Source organism: Trichogramma pretiosum, unplaced genomic scaffold (genome assembly GCF_000599845.2).
Source record: "Trichogramma pretiosum strain Unisexual culture from Peru unplaced genomic scaffold, Tpre_2.0 scaffold15, whole genome shotgun sequence".
Taxonomy (NCBI): Eukaryota; Metazoa; Arthropoda; class Insecta; order Hymenoptera; family Trichogrammatidae; genus Trichogramma; species Trichogramma pretiosum.
This window is the reverse complement of record NW_019641686.1, coordinates 128,333-153,564: the sequence shown is the minus strand read 5'-3', so window position 1 is coordinate 153,564 and position 25,232 is coordinate 128,333. Positions and strand designations below refer to the sequence as shown.

Genomic DNA, 25,232 nt, shown 5'->3' with positions numbered 1-25,232 from the left:
TGAGGACAAAATGAAATTCTTTTCATAAGTCGCACGGGTACGAAGTACAAAGCGAACGCATGACTTTGATGAGTTTAAGCGCGCGCATAAAAAAATAACGGCATTTCTACTACGTTTTGTTGATCAATTTATTTTCCTGAATTATAATACCGAAACTCATTCAACGATTGAAAATAACTTTACCAAATATTTTTGTATTGAATTCCTTTATTCTCATTATTCATAAATACGTGGCATTTATAAACAATTGTTAATTTAATGAGTTAGTTCAAAACTATTTTAGGTAATTTTACAGTACCTTAAATGACAAGTATAACACTTTTTTACAAGTTTTCAACAACTCAACCATTTTTATATATAATAAATTTTTAATATTACAAATGCGAAACTTCATGTTTAATTCATGCAGTTTTTTCTTCCCATAAACTCGATAAACAATAATATTTTTAAATAGTATACAATTTCATAATAAGGCAATTCTTGATTGTCTGCACATGTTTTAGTTATTATTTTGTTTCTTTTTATAAAAATTCATTAAAAATTATGTACGTTTTTTCCTATTACAATTTACTTTATCCTTATCGTGCGTTGTTTATTCATATTCGTGAGCATAAGTGAAATGTAGGAAGTCAGTAAGTCGTCCATTTTGTAGCCAAGGGATGTCTCGCACAGCAACTTCGAACCTCTAACCAAGTTACCGATTGTCATATGGAAGTAAGTATTGCCGGAAGACCAGTTGGATATTCGAGTAAAGGGATGCGTTACGAAAATTTCCTGAAATTTGACATTTCACATGAGCTACGTAAAGTAAACATTAAGAAACATAACAATCGTATACTTGCCTTCGACTGAGGGTGAATTAAACTGACTCCGTGTTTGTTGATAGCGATTAAGAGTAGTTCAGGATAATCTGGCTCGGTACTTTGCTTAACTTCGAAGAATGCCGATCCGAATGTGGGCCAACGATACACTATCTTTAAAAATGTGATTTTTGCTTCCTCTGGACTCATTCCTGGAAATAAATTAATCACTTTAGAGCTCTTAAACTTTGCTCTGAAGTCTTTTTTCGTATAGAATAATTGTAATTACCAGCGTCATGATTGTAGGCAGCGACTATCGAACGCTTCCACTCATTTGCATTTTGTGTCTTTACCAAGTCACCAGGTATCAATTCTCTCAACATTTGCCTAAAAAATTTTAAAATGCAATGAACTTGATCATATCAAGTTATAAATGCTTCCTATCGTTGAGCTACTTACGGTATTGCTTGCAATTCTTGTTTACTTTCTCCGAACCTAACTCTGTATACCAAAGCTGCCAGTCGTGAAGCTTCCTCCTTGGTGCACTTATGATAACCTAATCGAAAAAGCATGATAATTTAATTGTAGGAGCAAATTTTTTTATAAAATATAAAAAAAAATTACCTCTCAAAAGTTTTGGTAGCTCTTGATGGAAATGGAATATTAAATCGGCATTTCTATCTTTGCCAGGTACTGTGTTCGTCCACAACTTCTTCATAAAAAACACTTGGTATGTAAATTGTGGCGATAAACCTAAAAAAGTGAATATCAAATTGTAATGTATGTATCTCAATAAGAATCTCGTTTTGTATTATAAAAAAAGCGCAAACCATCTCTCGCAGGATGTGCCTTCCTCATCCAGTCAGTCAAATGTCTTACGAAATCAAAGAAGAAATCACCCTCCGGCACTGAAATCACCTTATCGGCTATCTTCACAAACAAGCTGAAGCCTTCGGAAGACCTTAGATTCAGCCTCTGTGCTATGTTTTGGCAGAAATCCTTGGCTCTCGTGGAAGAGTCGACCTCGAAGGCCTCATCGGTGTCGTCGGGGAAATAAACTTTGTGAAAGATTTGAGTGGTCTTGTGCTGGATCGCCTCGACTTCGACTTGATGAGGAGGATACTTTCGCTGCCCGTTACGCAGGGTCTTCTGCAGCCTCTGCAGTGAGTCCTGTGATATGCGATGCCTCCGCGTTCGTAAAAACAAAGTCAGTTCCTTCAGTAAGCTCTGGCTGCAAGTGAAGAGACCAGTGGCTAGCCACATCAACTCCCAGCCTCTTTCCTCGCTCAGTCTGTTTCTATTGTCAGTCAATTGTTTCATTATTTGACAGTAGATCTCATCGCGGAGAATCTCGTTCTTTAGGGGTCCGTCGAATATGAGATCGGTGTACTCGTTACCGATCCGGGGCCTCTTGGTCGGCAAATCACCCATGTACTTGAGAATGGCATTGAAGGCGAAACAGGCCTCATCGGCAAGCTCATCTTTCGAAATGAGCTTGCGCAGCAAAGGCAGCTTGATCGGTTCACGCGAGTGCCGCCAAAGATCATCGGCGTGACCACGGCGGGCCGTCGTCAACGTCAGAGCCTTTGACATCGTTTTCTTGGCCGGTGGCCGAAAATGATCTATCGCGTACTCCATCAACGTATGAGGCTTGTCGCGCGTTTCGACGCCGTTCACTTGTTGGGGATACAGTCTCCGTCCGTTTTCGCTGCCGTTTACGCTAAATAACGACTGGAATAGAAAGTGAATAATAAGTAAGCTGCTTCAGTCACTCAGATGCGTAGCATAAAAGTACCCTTATAAATCTACAAACCAAAATATCGTTCGGAGGCTTGCTTAATGTCGGTAAAACGTAGACCGTCTCAGCTGGGAAATCTCCTTTTTCGCCGGTGCGCTCGTTCACGCCGATGTACCAGCCGGACTGGTAGGTGTTCTCGTCGCCGGCGTCGTCGTCGAGCGATATCAAATCGCCCTTGTGGAAACTGAGAAATTGCGAGTTTTCCGCGGCGCCGTTGTAATCTTGCAGCGCAATGACGAATTTGCTGCGTTTCTTCAGGCCTTCCAAAAAGTAAACGACCAGATCTCGGATGTCCTCGGCGCTCGGACTCTGGAAGGTGAACTCCTCGCCGCGTACAGTCGAGAGACTGAACGTTTGTGTGAACATCTTGTTTGTTCTGCAAAAAATTGTATTTGTTTGTTTTCTCAACGATCTGCAAGGGAATTAAATTTTTATTTTACAAGTGCTCTTAATTTTCTAAAATTTTTATATGAATGGTGTTTATGGTTCGATGCCAATTCCAACAGCAGGTAACAAGGTTCACCTCATTGGATATTAACCATACATGAAATGAATAAAATGACAAAGCATGAATGTTTTACAATAAATCAAGCAAAAAAGTGAATTATATCGATGATGATTATTTTGAACTGAAAAACTTGTATGAACAGTCTGCACTTACTTTTGACTAGATACGGTGGTAATTTCAGGAAAAGATAATTCAAGCAAAACTTGTTCTTGATCGTCCACCACATAGACGCCAGTCCAATTGACCGCAATGATGACGTCGTTTTTCGGTAGATTCGGGCCTGAATTTCGGTAAGCTTCGTAGAATCGGGAAAATAGCAGAGGCCATTTGAATTTAGCGTAACCTACGATGTCTTCTTTAACTCGCAATGCAGGCACCTTTTCTTTCAAATAATAGCTCTGAAACGTTAAATGACGGAGTGGAAAAATTGTCGAAAAATGGGTATTAACAAAATCAAAAAAATGAATGTCGAACCTTTTTGTAAGCCTGCAAAACAAGATGACCCCAGCGTTCTATAGCCTTGTCAACATCGGTGAGACAATAATCCGGTATGTAATTTGGCAGCAAAGTCAGCAGTCTATCGACGTTCATGTCCGTGTGATAATCGATGTAGTACTGCTGAGCCGCTATCATGGCCAGATCCTCCTCCTTGTCGCATCGGTACTCGCCGAATTTGACACCTCGGACGACCTGCTGATAGATCAGGTTGGTTGCCACCTGATCTTCGGTTGGCTCGTGCCAAGGGGCGAATATCTCCTTGCGGAAGAATAAACGCCAGGGTGCGTTGCGCTCCTGGGCGCCCTGCTCTTTGGCGTACTGCTCGCACTGCGAGATGGCGTCCATCACGTGGTCGCCGCCGCTGCCCAGAGAGGATACCTTGTCGAACAGGGCGATGTACAAGGAGAAACCAAACTGATCGCGCAGAGAAATTTTGTCCGACAGCTGATTGCAGAGCTCGCGGGCCGTGGTAGCCGAGTCGGCCAGCAGCGTCTTCGTGTTGCCGTCCATGAAGGTGATCGGCAGCATGATCGGTTTTTTCGACTTGGTCGCTTGCAGCTCCAACCAGCTGGGCGGCTGATTACGCGTTCCGTTCTTGAAAGTCCTCTTCAGCCTGTCTTCGCAGTAAGGCGCGTATCCGGGCGGCCCTTCTCGAATGAAGGCCCGCAGGTAGTTGACGAACTTTTCCGACGGCGCGAAGCAGCCCACGCACAGCGACAGGAGAATCCAACCCCGGGCGTGCGAAGATTTCGACGGATTGTTCGACAGTTGCTTGCAGATTTGACAGTAGATTTCGTCGCGCAACTCGGCGCGCAGGATACCATGACCGATGATAAAGTGGAGTTTTTCGAGATTCGACGTCGGTCGGGCTTCCAGCCAAGATTGATAACTGTCGGCGGTGTATTCGTCCTCTTGGAGGCGACGTCTCACGTCCTCGCCGAGCTTGTTCTTGCGCTTCAAAGTCAGCGACACCAATTTGTGACGGATGGAGCGGGGCTTCGGTTGTTTAAGGTACGATTCCTGAAAAATCAATAATTCATCCGTGACAATTTGTTGCAACTGCGTGATTGAAGTATTTTAACGATATTTCAACTGACGGAATAAGCTACTGGATCCATTCCCATGAGTTGGGCCTCTTGGAACTCTTTGCTGCGAATAAAATTTCTGCCAAGCGTCGCGGTGACTTTTGACATTACCGATGTATTATCTCGATCCATTGTGTTGAATCGAGGCTCCGGCAAGTCACCAGTGAAGCGTAGAATTGTTATCCACAGAGCTTGAGCAGCCTGCGCATCGAAAGAGAAAAAAATAAACATCGTTTTACGTTTTTTTTTTCTTCGTTATATTAAGTGTACGTCAAGTCGACGGCAATTACCAGTTGGTCTCCTTGCGTGTGTAACGGTAACAGGGGATGCTTCAGTGGTTTACGCGAATACGAATGAGTGATATTTCCTTGAAAGTACGTCGCAGCGAATTTTTGGAATTTAAACTCCGATAGGTCTTCTTCGTCCTCCGAAGCTGTTTGAATCGGACTTATGATCTCTTGCTGATCGGCTTTGGGTGCTGGTAGATCCTGTTAACAACGTAACCGATTTTAATCATTACTCTTGCCAAATTGTTCAAGTTGATACTTACATTGAATATCGACGTTTCTCTAGCGGGCGTAGGAGCTTCACTACTGGAATCTGGTAGGAAATCAAACATCGCTTCTACGAGTTTGCTATCGTCTACAGGTTCATCTTGCTTTTTGGCTGCGTCATTTATAAGATTCTTCTTTATTTCCATTCTTCTACGATCTTCGATCTCCATCTCAATTTCTTTTCTCTCTAGCTCTTGCATACGTTCCTAAATGTAACAAAAACAAATAATGTAATTTTTTGGCATCATCTCCAGAGAATAAAATTCCAAACACGTACTCTGAAGTGCTGATCGGCTATTTCTTTAGCTCTCTTATTGCCTTGATTTTTGAGGTCGTGTTCCTCCTTCTTTCTGAGCTTCAACGCTTCCAAATGCAAGCGATACTCGTACTTGAGCTTCTTGAACCTTCGCTGGGCTATGAGGCGCCTGACGTGAGCCTGAATCTTGACGATGGCCCACATCTTCTTGCGGAAAGCTCGCCGCACGAGATGTCCTCGAGCCCGAGCTTGAAGCGCCACAATGTGACCCCTCAAGTGGCGGAACCTATGCGACAGGACCCTCGACCTGATGAGCGCCTGCAATCGCATGTAGCCGCTTCGCATCCTCTTGTAGCGCTGGCGCTGGGCGTAGCCGCGCCAGTACTTCTGGATCTTGACGGCTGCCTCGCGCATTCGCAGGAATCTCCGTCGATACACCCAGCCGCGTATGTTCTTCTGCAGTATGAGGATCTTGCGGGTGAGCACGCGATCTCGCTCCTGCTCGAGGAACAGGTCGTGCGCGTCCTTCAGGAAGACTTTGGTGTGGCCGAGCTGGTAGTCCGATCTGCCGAGAACTGCGTGGCAGATCTTCGTCGTTGCGTACAGGCAGTCGATCTGTTAAATTGCCGCTCGAATTATCACGTTTGCACTATGCGTCGAGCGTTAATTAAAAGCATTATTGTATGTATTTCGAGCTAACCTTGTGCGCGGGAGGTATACCGGGTATGAGGAAGCGATATCTCTCGACGAATTCCGGGAACGAGTGTCGAATGGGATATCCGGCCCTTCTTATTCTAATGGTTTCCATCATTCCCGAGTACCTCAGTTGGCGACAGCACAAACCTCTATCGAACATCTGTAATTCATAGAGTTCATATTGAAAAATCAAGGTTCATGAAAGACGAATATTTTCTTCAAATTTTACAACTCACCATCGGTTTTTTATACTCGTTTGGCTTGATACACCTGATGAAAAACGGCTGACAGTTGGCCAACGTTTTCATCAGACTGTCCAATGACTTTTTGAATTGCGTCGACAGAGTAGGCGTCCTCTTGCGCGTCTCCGAGCCCATGCCAATGTCCTCGACGAAGCAAGTCTGCAAAAACTTGTTGGCCGATATGTGTATGAGCTGTAGCAGATCGGCACTGAAGGTGTCGCGATTCTTCTCCAAGAAACTGCGCGTGTCGTAGAACACGACGCCGGCAAAGTGATTCAGGCCGAAGGACGTATTGATGTCGGATTTGGGCTTGAGATAATTGCGATGGCCACCGTGGGTTTTGTGTATTTTGGCCAGCATCGTCTGGTCCGTGCCCTTGGGGAACTTGGACTCCTCGTCGATGAGCGCCATGATGTTGAGCTGCTTGATGGCTATGAGATCGAGGGCGTCCTGATTGTCCACGAATTCGATGTGCTGCCAATTGATGCCCTCGTGATTGTACTCCTCCTGCTCGAGCTTGAAGATGTGCTGCACGAAGAACTGCTGGAGGTTCTCGTTGGCGTAATTGATGCAGAACTGCTCGAAGCTGTTGTGATTGAAGTTCTCGAAGCCGAAAATGTCGAGGACGCCGATGGTGCTGCGCGACTTGTACTTGGGCTTGTATATGGCTTCGTTGATTTTTTTGACTATGTGCACGAATAATCGGCCGTAGATGCCTTTGACGAAGGCATCCCTTATATCTACCGACTGATCGCGCGACAGGGTCGACACGACCGTCTCACCGCTGGCGAATATCGTGCGACGGGTCAGCGCGTCGATGAGCGATTGCACCGGCACGCCGAGCAACTGTGCCACTCGCTTCACGTTCGTCTGTTCCGGGATCTCCGTCGCGTCGAGATTATCTGCCGAGGTGAGAGATGACGAGATTATTAACGTTTCATTGATTTGGACGATGTCTCAAATGTTTTTGACGTTTGGCTTACCTATGACAGTGGCTTTGTATTTGACGTTGCCCATGTGCAGTACCGCCGCAAGTAGTTTCAAAATTTCCCAAATTTCGCTGTCGGTGAACAGCAAAACTTTCATCGCCGATCGAATGTCGGAAAATTCAGCTGCGTCGTCGCGGCCTTCGCAAGTAATGCTATTACCCTATGGTAGGCAAAAAAGAATTCTCATAAATGTCATAAAAGGTACAATTCGAAGCTCAATATTTACAAAAATTACTTACGCCCGTCAAATATTTATAAGTCGAAGCTTCTTCCAGTTCTAATTTTTGTTTTTCCTCCTTCGATAATCCAGCCAGCATACAATAAAATATATGATAATTTCGCTCATCCAAACTTTGCGAGACGATTCTCGACTTTTCCAGCAGGTATTGCTCGATCTTGGCGCCCTCGATGACTCCGGCTTTGTTGAAGTGTATGTCGATGTACTTGCCGAATCTCGACGAGTTGTCGTTCCTCACGGTTTTGGCGTTGCCGAAGGCCTCGAGGATCGGATTGGCCTCGAGTATTTGTTGCTCGATCCACGAGTGTTTACCACTGATGGCGGCCAAGTATTGCAGGATGAGTTTGGTGCTTTCCGTTTTACCGGCTCCGCTTTCACCACTGTCAATAAGATGAGAGCGTTATCGAAAATAGAAATTCAAAAATCATGAATTGATTCGACGGAAAGTGATGAAAAATAGTCAATTGACTTGTGTACCTAATGACAATGCACTGATCTTGACCATAGCGATTCATGTGGGCGTAGGCGTTGTCACCGATGGCAAATATGTGCGGTGGCAATTCGCCGATTTTTCGATCTTTGTACAGTTTGATTTGTTCGGCGGTGTAGATCGGTAAGATCTGATAGGGATTCACAGCTACCAGGATCGAGCCCGTGTACGTCTGATAAAAAAAAACGTTAAATTTTGATTGATTTTATTCTTTATTTTCCTTTTATTTCTTCTAGTTTCACATAGAACATAAATACTCACGTAGATGAGATTCTCGTTGTAACGTATGAGAAGATTTCTGAGTATACCGGCCTCGTGCAGATCGCCAAGGCTTATCATGTCCTCGACGCCCTGCACCGACGTCGCGTGCATCGCCTTTATTCGTCTTTCCGGAGTCAGCCATTGTTCCTGCAAGAATTTTCCAAGCAAGAAAAAAATAAAGGCGCGTGAAATTATAAATTGCCCGTGGACTAGTTTATAATAATTTTTATGTCCAACCGTATTAGCTCGAAGGAAGAAAAAGTAATGAAACGCGAGGCGGAAAACGAGCGATTTTATCGGTTCAATTACCTTGTTGTCGTCGTCTTTAACTTGGATGCGTCTACCTTCCGCCGACACGACTCGGGCGCCAATAGCTACATCAAACTCTCTGCCGGAAACGGGTTCAATCCATATGTAATCGCCCTGTAATTAGAAAAAGTATATATTAATTTTGAACGCTCTTTGAGTTAGACAAACGTCTGATTCAAGTAACAGGCCAAGTCAACGGGTTATGTGTCCGAGAACAGAGACAATTGAGCTCTGAAGAAGAGCAGAGAGAAGAAGATTTTAAACAATTTGAAACAATTATGCCATTAGTACAGTACCAATGGAAAAGGTAATTTCTCTGGTGTATAAATTTAAGTGTCCTGCAAACGAGCCTGCGGAAAATAATGCTCGAGGCAAAAACAGAGTAAATGAGTATACGGAGCTAGCTGCGGTGCGACAGAATCGATTCGCTTGGACAAAAAAACCTTTCAATGCCTTTGCCAAAGATCACGAAGAAATGCGTTGATGAATGCAATACGTAAGGCCAGTGTAGGAACTAGTGCAAGATGTACATAATGACCGCTAGCGTGAAATGTAAAGCATCGGCGTTAGAATTTTCACATTTATTTATCGATCGGCCGAGCCTAGGAGCGGTTATCATTCCGCTCGATTCCACAGCGACTTTTTAAAGCTGAAAAAAACGCAGAGAAGACTCAAATGGTTCATCCACTCCTCTCCGGCATTGGCGTAGAAACACACATACCGCGCGCAACTCTGACATCCCATATATAATGCAGAGGAGGAAAAAACGTACACACACTCACACGCATAGGATTTTGCCAGAGGCTATAAAACGTATACATAGGCGCGCGTCGAGCAGCAGTACTCGGGCTCGAATACACACGCATATATGTATGTATCCTACACACATGCAGGCGGCTTTCAAGAAGCGATTTAGCGAAAAAGACGGCGCGAGTATAAGGCAACAAGTGAGCAAGAAGAAGAGATCCGCAAGTTTCGTAGAAAATGCCGAGCGTTAACGCGTTTGCGCCAGTCTGTTACTGTTGCTCCTTTACCTGCATATACATACGCGAGCTGGTCAAAAGAATACACACACACACATACTCACACACTTACACGCACGGTCCTGGCTCATAATAATCATGATAATGACGATAAAACGGGGCCCGTTTGAACGCGGCCTGATTGTTCAACATAGCGAAACATCGGAAGAGCTCTTCCGCTCTTTGAATTTACCATGCGTGCGCGCTCGCTTCTGTCTACATACGTGTGTGTTTTTGCCCTCGGACTATGGCTATACTAAATTTACGTTTTATAGGAGAAAAAAAGAGGTTGAATTTACGCAAATTCGCTGCGCGTCGTCGAGAGGTATCGAGCTTTGGTCCTCTCTCTTTACGTAGCGCGGGCTCGTGTGAATCTTTATGCATGCACGAGTAAGGCACACGAGCGAGGCTCAACAATTACTGCTCGTCGCCTCGCTAGTGCAGGCGCGCGCGCGCCGAGTAAAAATATTTTACAGTAAATCAGCAAATTAATCGTTGCGCTTTTTTTCTGTTTAAATCATTAGGAGCCGCCGCGCGTATATAGAAATAGCGCATAATAGAAGCGAAACACGTGTGCGCGGCTTTTTACTTCGTCTAATTAATTTTATTAGCCCGAGCTTCGCTACCGGGCATAAGCCAGCTACTATAGATTTATCTCTCGTCACGAATAAATAACATTTGACACGCGCGCGAAACGGTACATACGTGCTATATAGGTATTTGTGTACATGCGCCTCTTCACCTGTGTATGAGATACCATATTAGCTGCAACGCAGACGCTCACGCTTCTTCGTGCGGCTATACTTATTATCGGTTGCTTTAACGAGTCTATATTGTAATACTTGTGTATGCATATTGTACACGTGATCGTTCGGACGTTAAAAGTTGACGCATACTTATTATTTGCACTCGAGCCTAATGTTCACGTGTATTAATGGGGACATCGGGCATTTCGTCAATGTCACTTCGAGCTAATGCTAGATAATAAAAAAGAATAGACGCGATAGTAAAAAATTACCGACTGTACTGTGAGACAAGTGCATTTTTTCGTGTTTTCGATGCGTTTTTTTTGCCATCATCATCAAAACGTCGAATGTGGCGCGCGATGAAAATAATATCCCCCGAGTCGCGATACATTTAACCTCTGCATGCCTGTTACGAAGCAACGAATCAAAAGTACTCGGATACGACGTGTTCGATCGAGCATAGAAATCTTGTCCGCGTCCGCGGGCACGTATCAATACAGTTTTCCACTCGGCGGCCAAGTCCCTATTCGTGCGCGCCACGAAGGTTCGATACGAGCGACTGATCTAGATTTCTTTCGAGTCAATCTCGCGCGACCAAGAGAAAAATATCGCCTCGATATACATTTATATTCACTGCGAGTCTCTGCGCTATACGTATAATATAATCGAGTGTGAAGTCCGATACCGAGGTGCCGATCGCAAATCGGGGATCGGTTTCTCAAGAGATTCGTCTCGCTCTCGTAAGGATGACAAGAGAAGTTTTGCTCGATTAAAACGCGCGTAATCCAAGTCTCGTTACAAATCAATAGGCTAAAATCTACACGGCGGCAAATAAGCTAGAAATTTCTTATACTATCCCTAACTGTATGTACAAGAATACGTACTAATAAGCCGCAGGAAGTATTTTCTCTTTTTATCTTTTCTCGCTCGCCTTACCTCATACGCACACTTGTACACAGTTTAAGAATACACGTACGTATGCAGAAGGATCGTATAAATGGATGAGCGTTTGTCTGTTGCTGAAAACAACCAGAAAAGTATAGTGGCCGCACAAATAATGCTACGTAGCAACGTTTAAGCGCAATTTTTACGATTATTATCGTTACTTACAACTCGCTGCTAGTTTTCCATTTCGAACGAAGCAACTCTGTACTTGTAAACATAATGCATATGATTGATTGATCATTGCGAGTACGAAATGGCGTTTTTGTCTTCCTTCTGATTTACGTAAATATATTGTAAAATTGATTGACTTTCATTTTAGCTAATTACAACGTGTTGACAATTGCAAAGACTTTCGTTTTCTTTGTCATCGCGTGTGCTCGAGTGAGGCCACTACTCTGATTCGTATGAAAAACGTATTTGGAAAGCTTTTGTGCTCGGCGCGCGACCAACTTGCCAACGCCGCGCGATCGCGAGAAAAAATGCGCTGAATGATGATTCAGCACGCGGGCCAGTCGGCGAGTTCGTGGAGCTTTTTTTCCTTTCGAGCTCACGCGCACGCGTATCCCACTGATATGATTGCAACGTAACGAATGAAATTTTCACCTGTCACCAGGCCACGGGCACCCGCGTGCGAAAGTTTTTCCCAATTGTGTGAGAAAATTTATATCCTACACTACTCTAGCCATATCCAACGACTAAAATTTACTTTTATTTCAAAAAATTCACAACAATTTTCCCAACAAAGAATTCATCTCACATTCCGTTAAATTGACAGCAGTATGAGGTTTTTTCAACGCACATAAAATGATCCCTGAAAAGAAACTTACCCGAGTAACGATGACCATCTCTCAAGCTGCAGTTGTCGGCTCGCAACCTGCAAAATTGATAAAATCCAATATTAGAACGCTCGTATATCCGTGCATTATACTTATCGCGCATTCATTTCAGTGCCAGTTAAAGTGTCGAAGAGTTTCTGGCTATTAATAATTATTTTCTGTGGCTATAGCAAATTTACATATCTGTCTAATTATATCGCGTAAAATTGCTGACAAAAAAAAACCTCGTTACCCGAGTCGTGATTTATGATCAAGGTAAAAAATCCAAGTAATATCCTTGTGTGTTTGTGTTTGTGCACGTTGGACTATATGTACTTTTCAAATCGTTCATCGTACAAATTCACTCTCGGATCCAATTAAAAATGGCAAAGTAAATTTTTCCCAATGATCATTAGCATAGCGTATCGAATCCTACGCGCATTTCAAAACTAAATAACCGCATACGCAGATAAGAAAAAAAAGCACGTGTATACGTAGACGCCAGGCACAACGATTGTGCGGCGAGCGCGCAAAATTTCTCAATCCCGCGCACACAAATTACGGATCAATGCTGATAACATCGCTTAATTTTGAAATCGTATTTTAAATACTCTCCGCCACAATAGGGAAACGCTTAGAACCGTGTTGCGTTATATTCCAAGCGTAAGATGCCCTTTACGCCGGAGTTTCAATTGTTTAGTTTCTACGATTTGTATTTGTGATAGCTTGTGCCGTTACACATATGCACATGTCGATATTATACACGTGCCGAGGTGAATTGTTTTCTCAACATCGCGGCATTATATTTTAGACTATCAAGGCTTGGAAATCGTTAAAAAGACGTTTCCTCATGGTACACCTTGTTCCGCGGACAAATGGTCGATTTTCCCTCTTGTATAATGCTCGAATAGTCTATTTGTCGGGTGTATAAAACACATAGCAAGCATCGAGAGCGACCGCCTACTTGCAAAATTCCAAACCGTTTCACAGTCTATTTATGCAGGACGAGCTTTGGATAATGTATTTAAACGCGGGCTTATATATAAACGAGCTTTTTAATGCGCTCAGGCGGCCACGATATCGTCCCACGAGCGGCCGCGTGACTGCGCGTAAAGTCGCGCGATTCGAATCATTCATCAATCCCACGGCGCGAACGGCAGACAAACGACGATTAAATAATTATTCTCTTTGTCGCGCCTGTTGAGCTCCGAATCGAGTTTTTGTGCGACTGCGCTCGTCTCTCGTTCGATGGATTATATACGAGACGCGAAAAAGAAGAGAAAAAGATTCGCCCGGTGTCGCGTCACGGCCAGATTTTTTCCAATGTAAAATATTATTAGATCGAGTACGTTGAAACTCGAATAGTAGATCTCGCGGTTGCATGGATTGCCTTATCTGCGAGGCCGATCACCGTTATAGACATAGGATCGCTGCACTGCCGCCGCCGCGAGTATCGTCGTGTCTTCCGAAGAGGATCGCTGAGCTGCAGCAGCAGCAGCCGCAGCAGTGCAAAACCTGTTCACCAAGTGGGTTATAATATAGGTAACGAGTATCCTACATATAAAGCAGTGAAAGAAAGAGAGGATATCTGTAGCACGCGGTAATATAACGACGACCGATCTGCGAGCTGCAACAACAACGCCTGGAAACATTCGGAATATTCCACATGATAGCTTTTCATACGTGATTCGGATAAAACTCGGGTTTCGATCTCAGCCATGAAGTACTAGGCTAAAGCACAAACGCAAATGCTAATTTTGAAAGTTTAGTTCGGAATAAGTCATTCACACGAGCTATAAAAAACGACTCGAGAAATTGGCAGAAAATTGAGTTTTAGCGATTTTCCGTTATCCCTTCTCGCGTATGTACTAATGCAAAGACCAAACGCGCGTGACTGGGGAATGCAGACGCGTAAGCGGCGCACGAGAGCGAATGTAAAAGTGAAGATTTTTTCAACGGGGGATTTGGGTCGCGAGACTACGGCGGCGGCGGCGAGTGCGACGAATTAAAATGTCTCGTGAGCGACCGAGGCTTATAATTTAACTCGACCGATCGGCGCTGCGATTTGAGAAATTGCGAGTAGTTTCGATATACTTTCGCTATTCGAGCACTCTCGAAGCTTTCGATCGCGCGCGCGCAACTAAGTCTAAAAAGTATCGATCAGCCATTGGTCGGACCCTTAACTTTTTTATACTCGCCACCCGTTCGAGTATCCACTTACACGTGCAGAACGTATAGAACCGAAAACAAACAACAATTACGTGTAGCTGTGCGATATAACGTAATGCAACGAATCTCGGCCAATTAGCGTCACGCAATGCGCAATGATTAACGTAGAAATTGAAATGTGCACAACGCCGCCGACGCCGCCACCGCGTGCGCACTACTTTAATCCGTTAACAAATCAAAATTCTCCGCTAAAACACAATTAATCTATTATCAGCGTTATAATTGAACGATCCGCCAAGCGTTTAAGTAGCAATTGAATTCTAACGTCTGCTTACGTGTTTTTTCTTCGCAGGTTTTCTCGTAAAATTTCTACATCACTTTATGTATCGGTCGCAGCTTTTTTCTCTTCTGCGTTATGTGCCTATACGCAGCAAATATGATTTTCCGACGCTTGGGAAAGCGATCGCAAGAATTCCTATGCATATAATGTTGTGCGTTCTCGATGCAAACGATATTGGGCATAATTACGGATAAAATATGAAAATATGGTCGCTTATAAAAATGTCGATGCACCAATTTTGCATATATAGAGTCTCATTTCTCCCGTAGCTCACATAAACGCACCTATACATACTCTCGCGCACAAACGTATGGAAGAGAAAACACGTGAAAAGTAGTGCAAATTCCTAGTCGGAAGCCGGAACGACGCCGCGACGCTTATTTATATAGATAAACGCACTGCATGCAGCAGTATAAGATATATGAAAAAGAAAAGCTATGCTTGTGGAGCATGGCACAGCTCATGGAGTTTAAATTGCATCAGCTTTGGTTTTACCATGTATCACAACAACAACAACAACAACAACAACAACAACAACAACAACATAGGCTGTCTGTGAGAGAAAACAATGCTACGTAGGACGCAGGCGCTGCTCTGTAATCCAATTTTGTCTTACGACGATTTTACGCTCGTCAAGAGTACAAACGCCTGATGATGTATTACGAATGCTTCGGATGGAATTTAAACGTGCCCGTGTATGCGTGTATACACTTGACATTCGCGGGAAAATCGAGTATCCTTGCCCCGTGATTGGAAGCTCGCTGGCTTTGAATAACGACGCGAAAAACGAAACGGAATTTGTAATTGGATTTATTTACCGATCACGAGCGGGCGCTACGATTGTCGGATGATCAGAGCTTTGGAGTATTTCGAAAAATACTTGAGCGTCGGAGATTTATTTCAACATTGTTAATTTGACATATACAATTGTTGAAAAAGTGTAGAAAAATCATGTTGTTGATCATTCGAATTTTGATAAAAACCAGAAAACGCGATGACGATCGAGAGAAAAATGTCTGCAAACGTTTCTAACGACTCAAAAGAGCTCTAAATGAAAAAAAAACACAATGACGACAACTAAGACCACGAGCGGCTACACAGGCGCAAGTATGCAAGTGGTGCAATAACACGGCTTATTATTACGCTGTACTAACGAGAGTAAATTATAGGAAAGAAAGTGTAATTGCCCAGTTGGATTAATATTTACGTGGCGTGTGCGCGCCACGCAGTATACGAAGTGCACAGTTGAAGATCTGAAGGAGTTTCGTGTTTTGCCGCCTGCTCGCCCGCGCACCAGCAGACTCTCTTGACACAGTGTAGCAAGCTGCATAATGTAAGACAATGAGGCGTGCGGCTGCACGACAATCCGCGACCTGCAGTCGAGACAATCTTGCTCTCGTTAGGATCTACTCTTTCAAGCAGTAGGATAAATAACTGAGCCATGTTTTTGTGCACGCGAGCTTGTGAAACATAAGAAAACTAATCTTCAATTTTTCGTTTTATAAAGCAGTTAAGACAGGTGACGATAGATCAATCAAAAATGATAAGAACAGTCTCGAAAATTATTGAGCCGTCTGGTGCGATTATGACGTGCCATTATTCTTTATCGGCATTCAGTGACAATTTAGCAATCAAGCGATAACAGCAAGGCAGGAACTTGAATCGTCATAAATTCGTGATTTAATGCAAGTATATTCTCGTAAATCTAAGTGATACATTTTAATCTATCGTTTTACACGGATATAGTAGTCGAAGCTGATTTATTGGTCGCAGTAATCTCGAATAATCCAAATCGAAAGATTGTCGATGACCGCGAACATTTATACGCTCATATCCGCGGGTCAACAAACTCCACGATCGAGTTGACATTTTATTCCTCATTGGCTTCTATATACAGGCAGCTCTGGCGCGATGTACCACGTACATTGCAATGGAGACACTCGGCGCAGCTCGCGCCACCCGTATCTTGGCTTAATCGTCGTCCTCGGCTTTTTCTCTCTTTCTGCATATGCATGTACCTGCAGTGCTATATTGCACTGTATACTAATAGCGCGCGATATTGCATATAGGAGGCAATGACTTTGAAAATACCTCGGTCTTTGGCGTAATAGACACGCGCGGTGTATGTACACATGCTCGCACAAGCGGTCAATGGCAGGGACGACGACACGAGAAAGAGAGAGAGGCACTGCACTTATACGCCGATGATGCAAAAAGCTGCCGTTGCTACTTTAGCTTTTGCTGCTGCTGCTGCTGCTGCTGCTGCGTCAATCCGTTTGTATGCATTATCCTCGTCGTATATATGCTACACGTATTACAGTGAAGGGAAAATTTGTCTGTGTCTCTCTCGCGGTGCACGCGCTTATCTTATGGCGAATATCTCGCGGCGGCGGTAATGCTGCACCGAGCGCCCGCAAATGCAGTTTTACAAGTTAATGAGACGGCGCGCTGCTGTTGCCGCTTCTGCCGATGCTGCTGCTGTTGCCGAGCGTACGCTTATACGGCTTCGGTGAAATTGATGGACCCATTGAGTCGATATCGGCGCTCGCGCGGGGCCCCATTACCAGCGCACGCTCGCGCGGCCAAATCGCTCCTACACACGATATATACCCGCAGCGTGTACGCCGATCTCTGTACATGTGTACATGCACATCCGAGCAATGCTAATTAATGAATTTACGATCCGCGGGAGGATCTTTTGCATATTGTGCCGCGCCAGCTGTAATAATTTGCCGAATCGACTCTTCGAGTTATTGCCTCGTACTCTCGTTCGTGCGCTTTGCCCGTCCATCTGGTCAACTCGTGACGTCTGTATTATGTGCCGCCGTAGCTCGACAAAAGTAAATCCTCGAGCCGTGAATGTTACACCCACGCAGAAGCGCAACAACAGCTCTTGCGCCGTCGAATGCGCAATGCCGTGTCCTTGACGAGTGCACGCGCCCATAGAGAACTCCTATCTACATGTAAGCAGTTTCTCGACTTCTAAAGCCAAAAAAGTGCTTCTCCTCTCTTCCTCTCTCTTGAACGAAACGATATTTTTTTATGTACAACACAATTCGACCAGGACGAATAAATTAAGCTATACTCTGAAGGAAATTTGTTTGTTTGTTTTTCAAGAGTTCGTGGGTCGGATGAAAAAAGTTGACTATACAATTCATAGCGACATTGCATTGTAAATTGAATGGAAATTACTTGGTGACTTCATTATGATGACTTCGCTGTGGATCTTTATACATGTTTTGATAAAAAGAAATGTTCAACTGTTTATAAAAACCATTTTGTTTTTTATAATACAATTTCTTGTGATGCTCAGATTAAAATTTTATTTGACTCGACAAAATAATTTTATATGATGCATTATCTTGGCATGTTAGAAAGACACCCATCGATATCAAAATGCTCCGTGTCCCTTCTAATTTTTATTTTACAACGCTAAGAAGCCTCCCAGGATATGTTTCTAATTTACCATTTCGTCCCGTGTATATCTTCATCGTGTTGGTCGAAAGAGATCGAGCATGAGTCTAAGGAGCGAGAAAGAGAAAGAAAGATGGAGAACTAGCAAGCGGTATCATAAGATCCGTTAAATTACAGCAGCACTGAAAGTGTGTACGCCTGCAGTGTTCTCTTGTATATATGTACGTAGATATATAAGCTCGTTATTTTATTCGATGGCCGCCGACGCGTCGCCGCACTTGTGTATTATACTGCACTACAAAGGCTATTTTATGGCTTAGAGAGCACAAACATACTTTCTGGATATTAGGCAATATATTTGCCGGTTTTTTGTATCTTGCTCGAGTCACCGATTTAATTATTGCGTGGGATCGCGACGACGAGGATATTTTTTAATTGGTTCATAAAAACAATCGTTCGATAAATTTAATCGCGCTCTCAAAGCCTGTTTAGGCATTATTTAATTTTTTTTTGTACACAGACACAACCAACAATTATTGGTGCATCATTAGTAGGTGAAAAATGAGAGAGAAATAATTGATCTAACGTGGTATCGAGCCTGGAATATAATGCCGCCTTTAATTGTCGAGTTTTGCGAGCGAGTTCAATTTTATATAAGCAGCAATTATTATGTATACATTCAAAGAGAAAGAAGACACCAAGGTGTAACATTTCTTCGCATCGCGTGCGTGTGGCGAAAAAAAAACATCGAGTTACGCGATCGAGCCGCTGTATTGTACATGTGCCTTATTTAGAATCAATATTGAGATAGCTGGGCAAACAGCGGGAGACGCGACGCGCGAATATAAGTAGCGATAAACTCACGTTCGTTCCGTGTAATTCGTAAGTTAGAAATCTTTTTTCATTGTTTTTTCGACGACGATGATCGCTGCCGATGATCTCACGTGTTCCAACAGGAAACGATATATGTTACACTGCTTGAGCTACGGCTTCGAAATTTCAATGATACACGACGCCAAGTGCATTTGGTAGCTTTGCCGACATATAGAGAGGCATAGAGAGACATAGAGAGAAGAAGTTGGAGAGAAGATCACGAGCGCGGGTTTTAGTTATAGCTCGCTCGACGGGATTCCGAAGCCGATGCAGCAGCAGCAGCAGCAGAAACAGCACAGCAGACTGCACGCGACGCGCGGAGAGGCTCTTGTATGAACTCGAGCGTTTACGCCGGATTCCTGGCGTGCCATCGTTTTGTGCACCAAGCTTATAGTATTGCACATAATAATAGGTACTATTGAGGAGCAAGTGGCTATGGCATAGCAAAGGGTCCATTTTCGTGACTTTTTTGGAACTACGGAGTTTGTACTTGTTTAAAATATACGATGTGGACTGTGATTGAGTGGATGATCGTAAGCAATGTTTACATCGAACTTGACCCAATTCGCGCGTGCTGATCGTCGCTAGTGTTTGCACAACTGTTGTTCGTATCAAAATACTAATGTATACGCGTAGACAAGATTTGCTGTCGCGTAGGCTAAGAGAAAAAAAGAAAAGGAAATGAAAATTATTTTTTCCAATTTCTCTTTTCTCGAGACCGGAGTCAATGCGCGATTAATCATCCGCTGCGTTTTAGACGAGCAGAGCGCTAATTCGCTTCGATACTTTTCTCTCTCTCACGCTAGACCATTTATAATAATATCCGAACGGTCGTTTGCAGAATTTTTCATTCACAGGTCGAGTTTTCTAGCAATGAAAAATCTCTCGAGATTAATTTTCATCCGAATCCAGTAATGCAAGCTAACAAGATTGAAAGCGAAGGACGACTGGCACACGCAAAAGAGCATCAACGTATACATAATATAATCCTGAACTCGCGCGGCAAAGAGAACAATTAAATCTCGGACGTTTCATTCAATTAATACGCGCGTGCGTGGGTGTGCGTCTGCGAGTATTATATACACAAAGCCCGCATGCGAGCTGCAGCAGCAGCACCCCACGTACAACACAAGTGTACTACGTGTACGCTATTTGCACTCGTCAAAAGAAACCTGCGCGCGAATGAATACGAACCAGGATACGAGCACGTACACACTCGCGGAGAGGTTTATATATATAATGTGTAATAGCCTGCCGAGCTCTTCTATATCCTACGTACATTACAAGCTCTCGCGAACGTCGTACGTGTACGAGGCGATGACCCACATCGTCAATTTTGTATTATATTCTGCCGCGTGAAATATTCTAAAACGAAGATCGCTCTGCAGCAACAAAAATCGGCGACAACTGTTGCCGCTGTCGCCGCCGAAGCGTCGCGCGCAATTGATATGTGTATCGTATCGTGTCGTGTTTTTTTTTCTTCCTTTTTTTCCTGATACGCGTGTGTTACACGCTACGCGTTGGGCTCCGACTCTATATATAATACAGGAGAATATCACGCTCGAGAGAGTAGCAGGTATACATTATATGGCCATAAGCAAAAGCAGTGCAGCCGCAGCAGGAGCAGGGCAAGCAGCAGACACATACCATCATTGCCAGCGTAGACTATATAGCAGTCAATGTCCATAGAGGCAAAGGAAGAGGATCGCGCGGCGCACTTCTCCCCCTCTGATGAAGAGAAAAACGGGAAAACGTAACGCAACAGGTGCGCCGGTCATTCTAGCTCGGAGCCGCACGCGCGCACCGCCTGCAGTCCTGCCTCGCGCACACGTATACGCACGTTTTCTATGGGATGTAGTCGGCTGGATTGTGTTTACGCCAACTGTGCGGGTAGAAAAATCAAATAGGCCGCGAGGATGGAAATTAGAGGCGAAACTTGGAGGATGTGACTGGCCAACGTGAAGGGCAAAAAGAGTTCACGACCCAGCCGCTCGTATAAAACAGGATAATTATTCAATGACTCGACGCTTATATCGGCTTCGAATCGACGGGCTGTCGTGTATAATAAACTCTAGTCCTTTTACTTTTGACCACAGCTTGATATTCATGATTAGGATTCGCGTCTTCGCACGGGTCTTGCATATAGCGCGGACTTTTTCTCATGCGCATAAATTGACAGCTGCAAATTATCGGGCACAAAGACGATGGTAAAGTTAGTCCTCGTGTCGAGCTTTCTTCTGCCTCGATCGGCTCGTTACCTTCAAAAGTCTAAAAGTGCGCGTTGATCTACTGCTTCTCGGAAAAATCGCCTAACTCATCGACTCGTCGCGGTAATAACGAGGTGTATTATAATGCGCAGACAGGCATACCGAAACCACACGCAGACTACTCGTACAGGACTATATGCTATTTCTTTGCGCGCAGCTGACTCGTAAACGACGGGGACTCGCTTTTAATTCTCGCAAATGTATGCAAAAAAAGCACGCAAGGCTCGCTCAAATTAATTTCTCGAGTACGGGTTGAACTCGAAAGACAGCTCGTGTGCACCGTGTGTGCATACTTGGACGAAAAAAAAAAATTACGTACACTCGTACACACGATACAGACACTCGGACAGACGGACTACGGACAAACAGGAGTCGGAGGCACACAAGCTGCACACGGATCGAGCAACTGCTTTGTGCTCCGTGTTCCGTAACACCCCCCTCGGTATATTATGGCACGCATACTCCTCGCAGAGCTGTCGGTATCATTCCTCGAGCTGCTCCGATCCGTGGGTGTGTGTGTGTGCGCGCCACGCTGGCCTGTGCACTCTATGTGCCATACAACGTATGTCTGTGCGATTCATAATTGTATGCCTTTTTAGCTCGGACGCGAATGTAACGTACACGAGAGCGCGACACGCTACTTTTTTGCTTGATGTTTGTCGCCGATAAAAGCCAGAGCTGTGTACGTGCGCAATCGCAAACTTGACATTTTCATTGGGAGGGTGTGCGCACATTTTTTCATTTTAATGAATGAAGGGCAGCGACTTTTATGAGCGACGCTCTCGAAATCGCATCTGCAGAAAGGTGCAACGCACTCGACAAAGGGCTTACCTGTTGAGGCGAGAGTCGACGATAGTACGATGGGCAGCTCAGGATGCCGAATGCGTATATCAGTTGGTGAGATGGTGAACCGGCCGTACGCGCACTCGTACAGCATAAATGTGAACGCGTTGTGCTTGAAAGAGTGCCTAGCTATACTCGTGGAGCAGCTCTGTACTCTCGAGGCTGTATTATAAGGGCACACAAACACACTGTACAGGAATTGGCGATTCACACAGGACGACGACACATGCACGCGCAGAATACGCCTCTCTTTTTGTACTCGTCGTAGCGCAGAGATTCTCAAGCTCTCGTTCCTTTGAATTTCTTTTTCCTGCCCGAGCTGCTTCTTCCTACTTCCTCCTCGAGGGCATCACCGACGAAACTGCAACGATCGCGACTGCTAGCTGTTGCCGTTGAGCCAAGCACTGGTAACAACATCTATGTGCGACCTTCTTTCTTTTTGGCGATTCAACCCCCTTTCGCCGCTGGCTAATTATTATTTTCTTCGATTGTTTTCGTTGGCTCGTTTAATCGCGAGCCTCGGTGTGTTCACGTGTCGCCGCTGCTGCTGCTTCGGCTGCAACGAACATTTCCGAGTCTTGCACGGACTCGCACACACTCACACAGGTGCGTGGACGATAGCATAAGCCGGTACCAGGTGAGTCGCTGGGCCTACGCGTTCGAAACGTTCGAATCGGCGGCAGCCGATCCACGACACGCAGGATTTCTCCCTTTTACTGATCGGTGCGTTGACTCGTCGCTGGTTATAGGCTGCTTATCCACGTTTTGTACGAAAAGGACGAAGAAACGAACGAGGTTTGTTACGATTTACGAGTGAGAAAAAAAAAGGATCGAGAGGGGCGTCAAGGAAGACCGACGCAACCTTTCTCGCACCGCGCACTGCACTGCACTCGAGCGACTCTTTCTCTCTCTCTCTCTCTCTCTCTCTCGCTCTCGCTATCTCGCAGCACTGCACTGCACCACAGCACACTATATATAATATAGAAGCTACACGCCGGCGGCCGATGATGTTCGGCTCTGCACGTCTCGCTCGCTAAACTGAACAGTCCGAAACGAGTCGAGCGTGGCTCTACCTCCTGTGTACAAGTTGGCGCACACAAACCTACCTACCTACCTCTTGCCGTGTGGCCGCAAAGCGCCGAGAGCTCCTACCTATGTACAGGCGCTATATATTCTGCGCTCTCCGCACTGCTGTTATGTATACAACGTCGATGTTCGTCGAAAAGAGAGGGAGGACTCTGCGACTGCACGGCACGCAACACTATAGCAAGAGAGCTACAGCACTTGTGTGCTGTCTCAGCTCCAAAGTATGACGCGAGTACCTACATACCTCTATATCGCGAGGGCAACTTTGCCGAGTATTCTGTTTACCGGTATATACCTACACTCGCCTCGCCGCTGTCCTTCTGTCAGTGTACACAACTCTCGAGAGTCTCGTGTGCCAGCGGCATTTAAATGTCTTTCGAATGACAGCGACGAAAAATGGACTCGCAGCGTTGGCTCGGTCGATCGTCGAATGTCGCGCAAGTTGTCACCGATCGCTCCGAAACGATCGAGCTTGGGACTCTCGCGAGACCGCACGATGATCGTTATCTAGCTGCTTTTTTCCATTGATGCGCATCAAAATATCCCCTACGAATTATAACCGAAATTTGTACGAGTCTCTTGAATAGGTAAAAAGATTCGAGCGGCAGGTTTTCCACGCACCTCTAACTATAGCACCTGTTGCTTCGATAATATCTTCTTTATCGACTCCGTTTTCATTGATAATCGCTTCTGATAACAAATTTTACGCTTACCGCGTATAATAATTATTTGCAATAAACAACCAATTGTTTAATTTTTCAAAACATTTATTTAAAAATTTTAAACTTTTTTTGTACATCATAATATTTATGTTTATATCTCAAATATGCACGCAAGCAGTAGTTCGCCACTTTACTGCATCGCATTTAATACACAATTATAGCTAAGCTCGACCTTTCGTCGGTCAAATGAGTCGATTTTTTCGACTCTGACGTTTGCTCAAAGACGAAAAGTTTACAACTTTAAGTTAAACATGATCCTGAACATTTTTGTAAGCATTTATCGAGTCATGCAAAACAAACAACAAAATTGCTTTCTTTAGAATGATTACATGTTACAATTTATATATATATAAATTAAAACGATTCATATATGAATATATATTACAGTCTATCGATGTGCAGTCGATAATTTCGTTGATTTTTATTTTGTTTTAATTACTTTGTTGGGAAAATTGCCTCTGGATTGAGACAAAGTGACCTTTAGAAAGTGGTTCATTGCATATGACATGTACTTGGGCTTTACACGTGTACACGTAATTTAATTTTCACTCGAATACGACGCATATACATTAATTCATTCAATATTTTAATCGACCTCATTGCACTGAAAATATATTTTTATGTTTTTTTCATTTTATTTTCCAGAATAAATACAAGTTTGATTAAAAGCTTGTTTCATACAGACATAGTTTTGTCAAACAAGATGTACAATATGCATTTTCATTTGAATATTTCGATAGAATAAAATATGTTCACATGTTAACTAAACTTAAAAATTGGAATTGATTTAAAAATTTTATTTTGAAATAAATAAATATTGTTTATCAAGGCCTATAGATAGTGAAAAACTAAAAATTTTATAACACATATCATTTATTTGAACAATCCAAAACCTAATCATTACTGTAAGAAACTTAAATATACTTATTATATGTTATTCTTGAAATGCTAAAAGATTGCACTTGCATGTATGTACAAATGAAGTATTTTTAAAACTTAAAAGAGTTAACACGTGCAATAATGGAAACAATCTTATAATAAACAAATTGATTAATCGTATTATTTATAAATTGTGTTATATGAACTTTAATTTCAATTTTAAAATGTTAACAAATATATAACTTGAACAAAAGTTATTATGTATAATATAGTGCAATTCGCATATTACGATCACGCTTACTGTGGCCAAACGCTATATATAATCGAATTCTCCGATTCCAAATCATTTGTATATATTTACAGTGATTTTAGATCGCTTAATACGAT

At 43.7% G+C, this 25,232-nt stretch overlaps 1 protein-coding gene across 2 annotated transcripts; it reads right to left on the bottom strand.

The window, feature by feature from the left end:
* Positions 1-195: 195 nt before the first annotated feature.
* On the bottom strand, positions 196-23,235 carry LOC106650170 (myosin-VIIa). 2 transcript variants are annotated; one of them, XM_014368045.2, is made up of 22 exons: positions 22,147-23,235; positions 12,265-12,311; positions 8,725-8,838; positions 8,416-8,562; positions 8,142-8,326; positions 7,666-8,044; positions 7,421-7,586; positions 6,432-7,339; positions 6,200-6,355; positions 5,521-6,114; positions 5,240-5,449; positions 4,980-5,177; positions 4,702-4,890; positions 3,581-4,624; positions 3,260-3,504; positions 2,614-2,974; positions 1,631-2,531; positions 1,425-1,553; positions 1,260-1,356; positions 1,090-1,187; positions 843-1,012; positions 196-774 (listed from the first exon to the last, which is right to left on the bottom strand). In XM_014368045.2, exons 2-22 carry the CDS (start codon positions 12,280-12,282, stop codon positions 568-570), a joined length of 6,516 nt encoding a protein of 2,171 aa, XP_014223531.1. In that variant the 5' UTR covers positions 12,283-12,311; positions 22,147-23,235; the 3' UTR covers positions 196-567. The 2 variants fall into 2 exon arrangements, with proteins under 2 accessions (XP_014223531.1, XP_014223530.1); XM_014368044.2 differs by having other exon boundaries at positions 2,614-3,010; positions 22,147-23,234.
* Between the last annotated feature and the right edge of the window lie 1,997 nt (positions 23,236-25,232).

Excerpts from the sequence above, each read along its gene's own strand:
- LOC106650170 (XM_014368044.2), bottom strand. Across the intron at positions 8,045-8,141 it reads GATCAGTGCATTGTCATTAG|TGGTGAAAGCGGAGCCGGTA; the intron begins GTACACAAGTCA and ends TCTTATTGACAG. Across the intron at positions 3,505-3,580 it reads TTTTGCAGGCTTACAAAAAG|AGCTATTATTTGAAAGAAAA; the intron begins GTTCGACATTCA and ends TTAACGTTTCAG.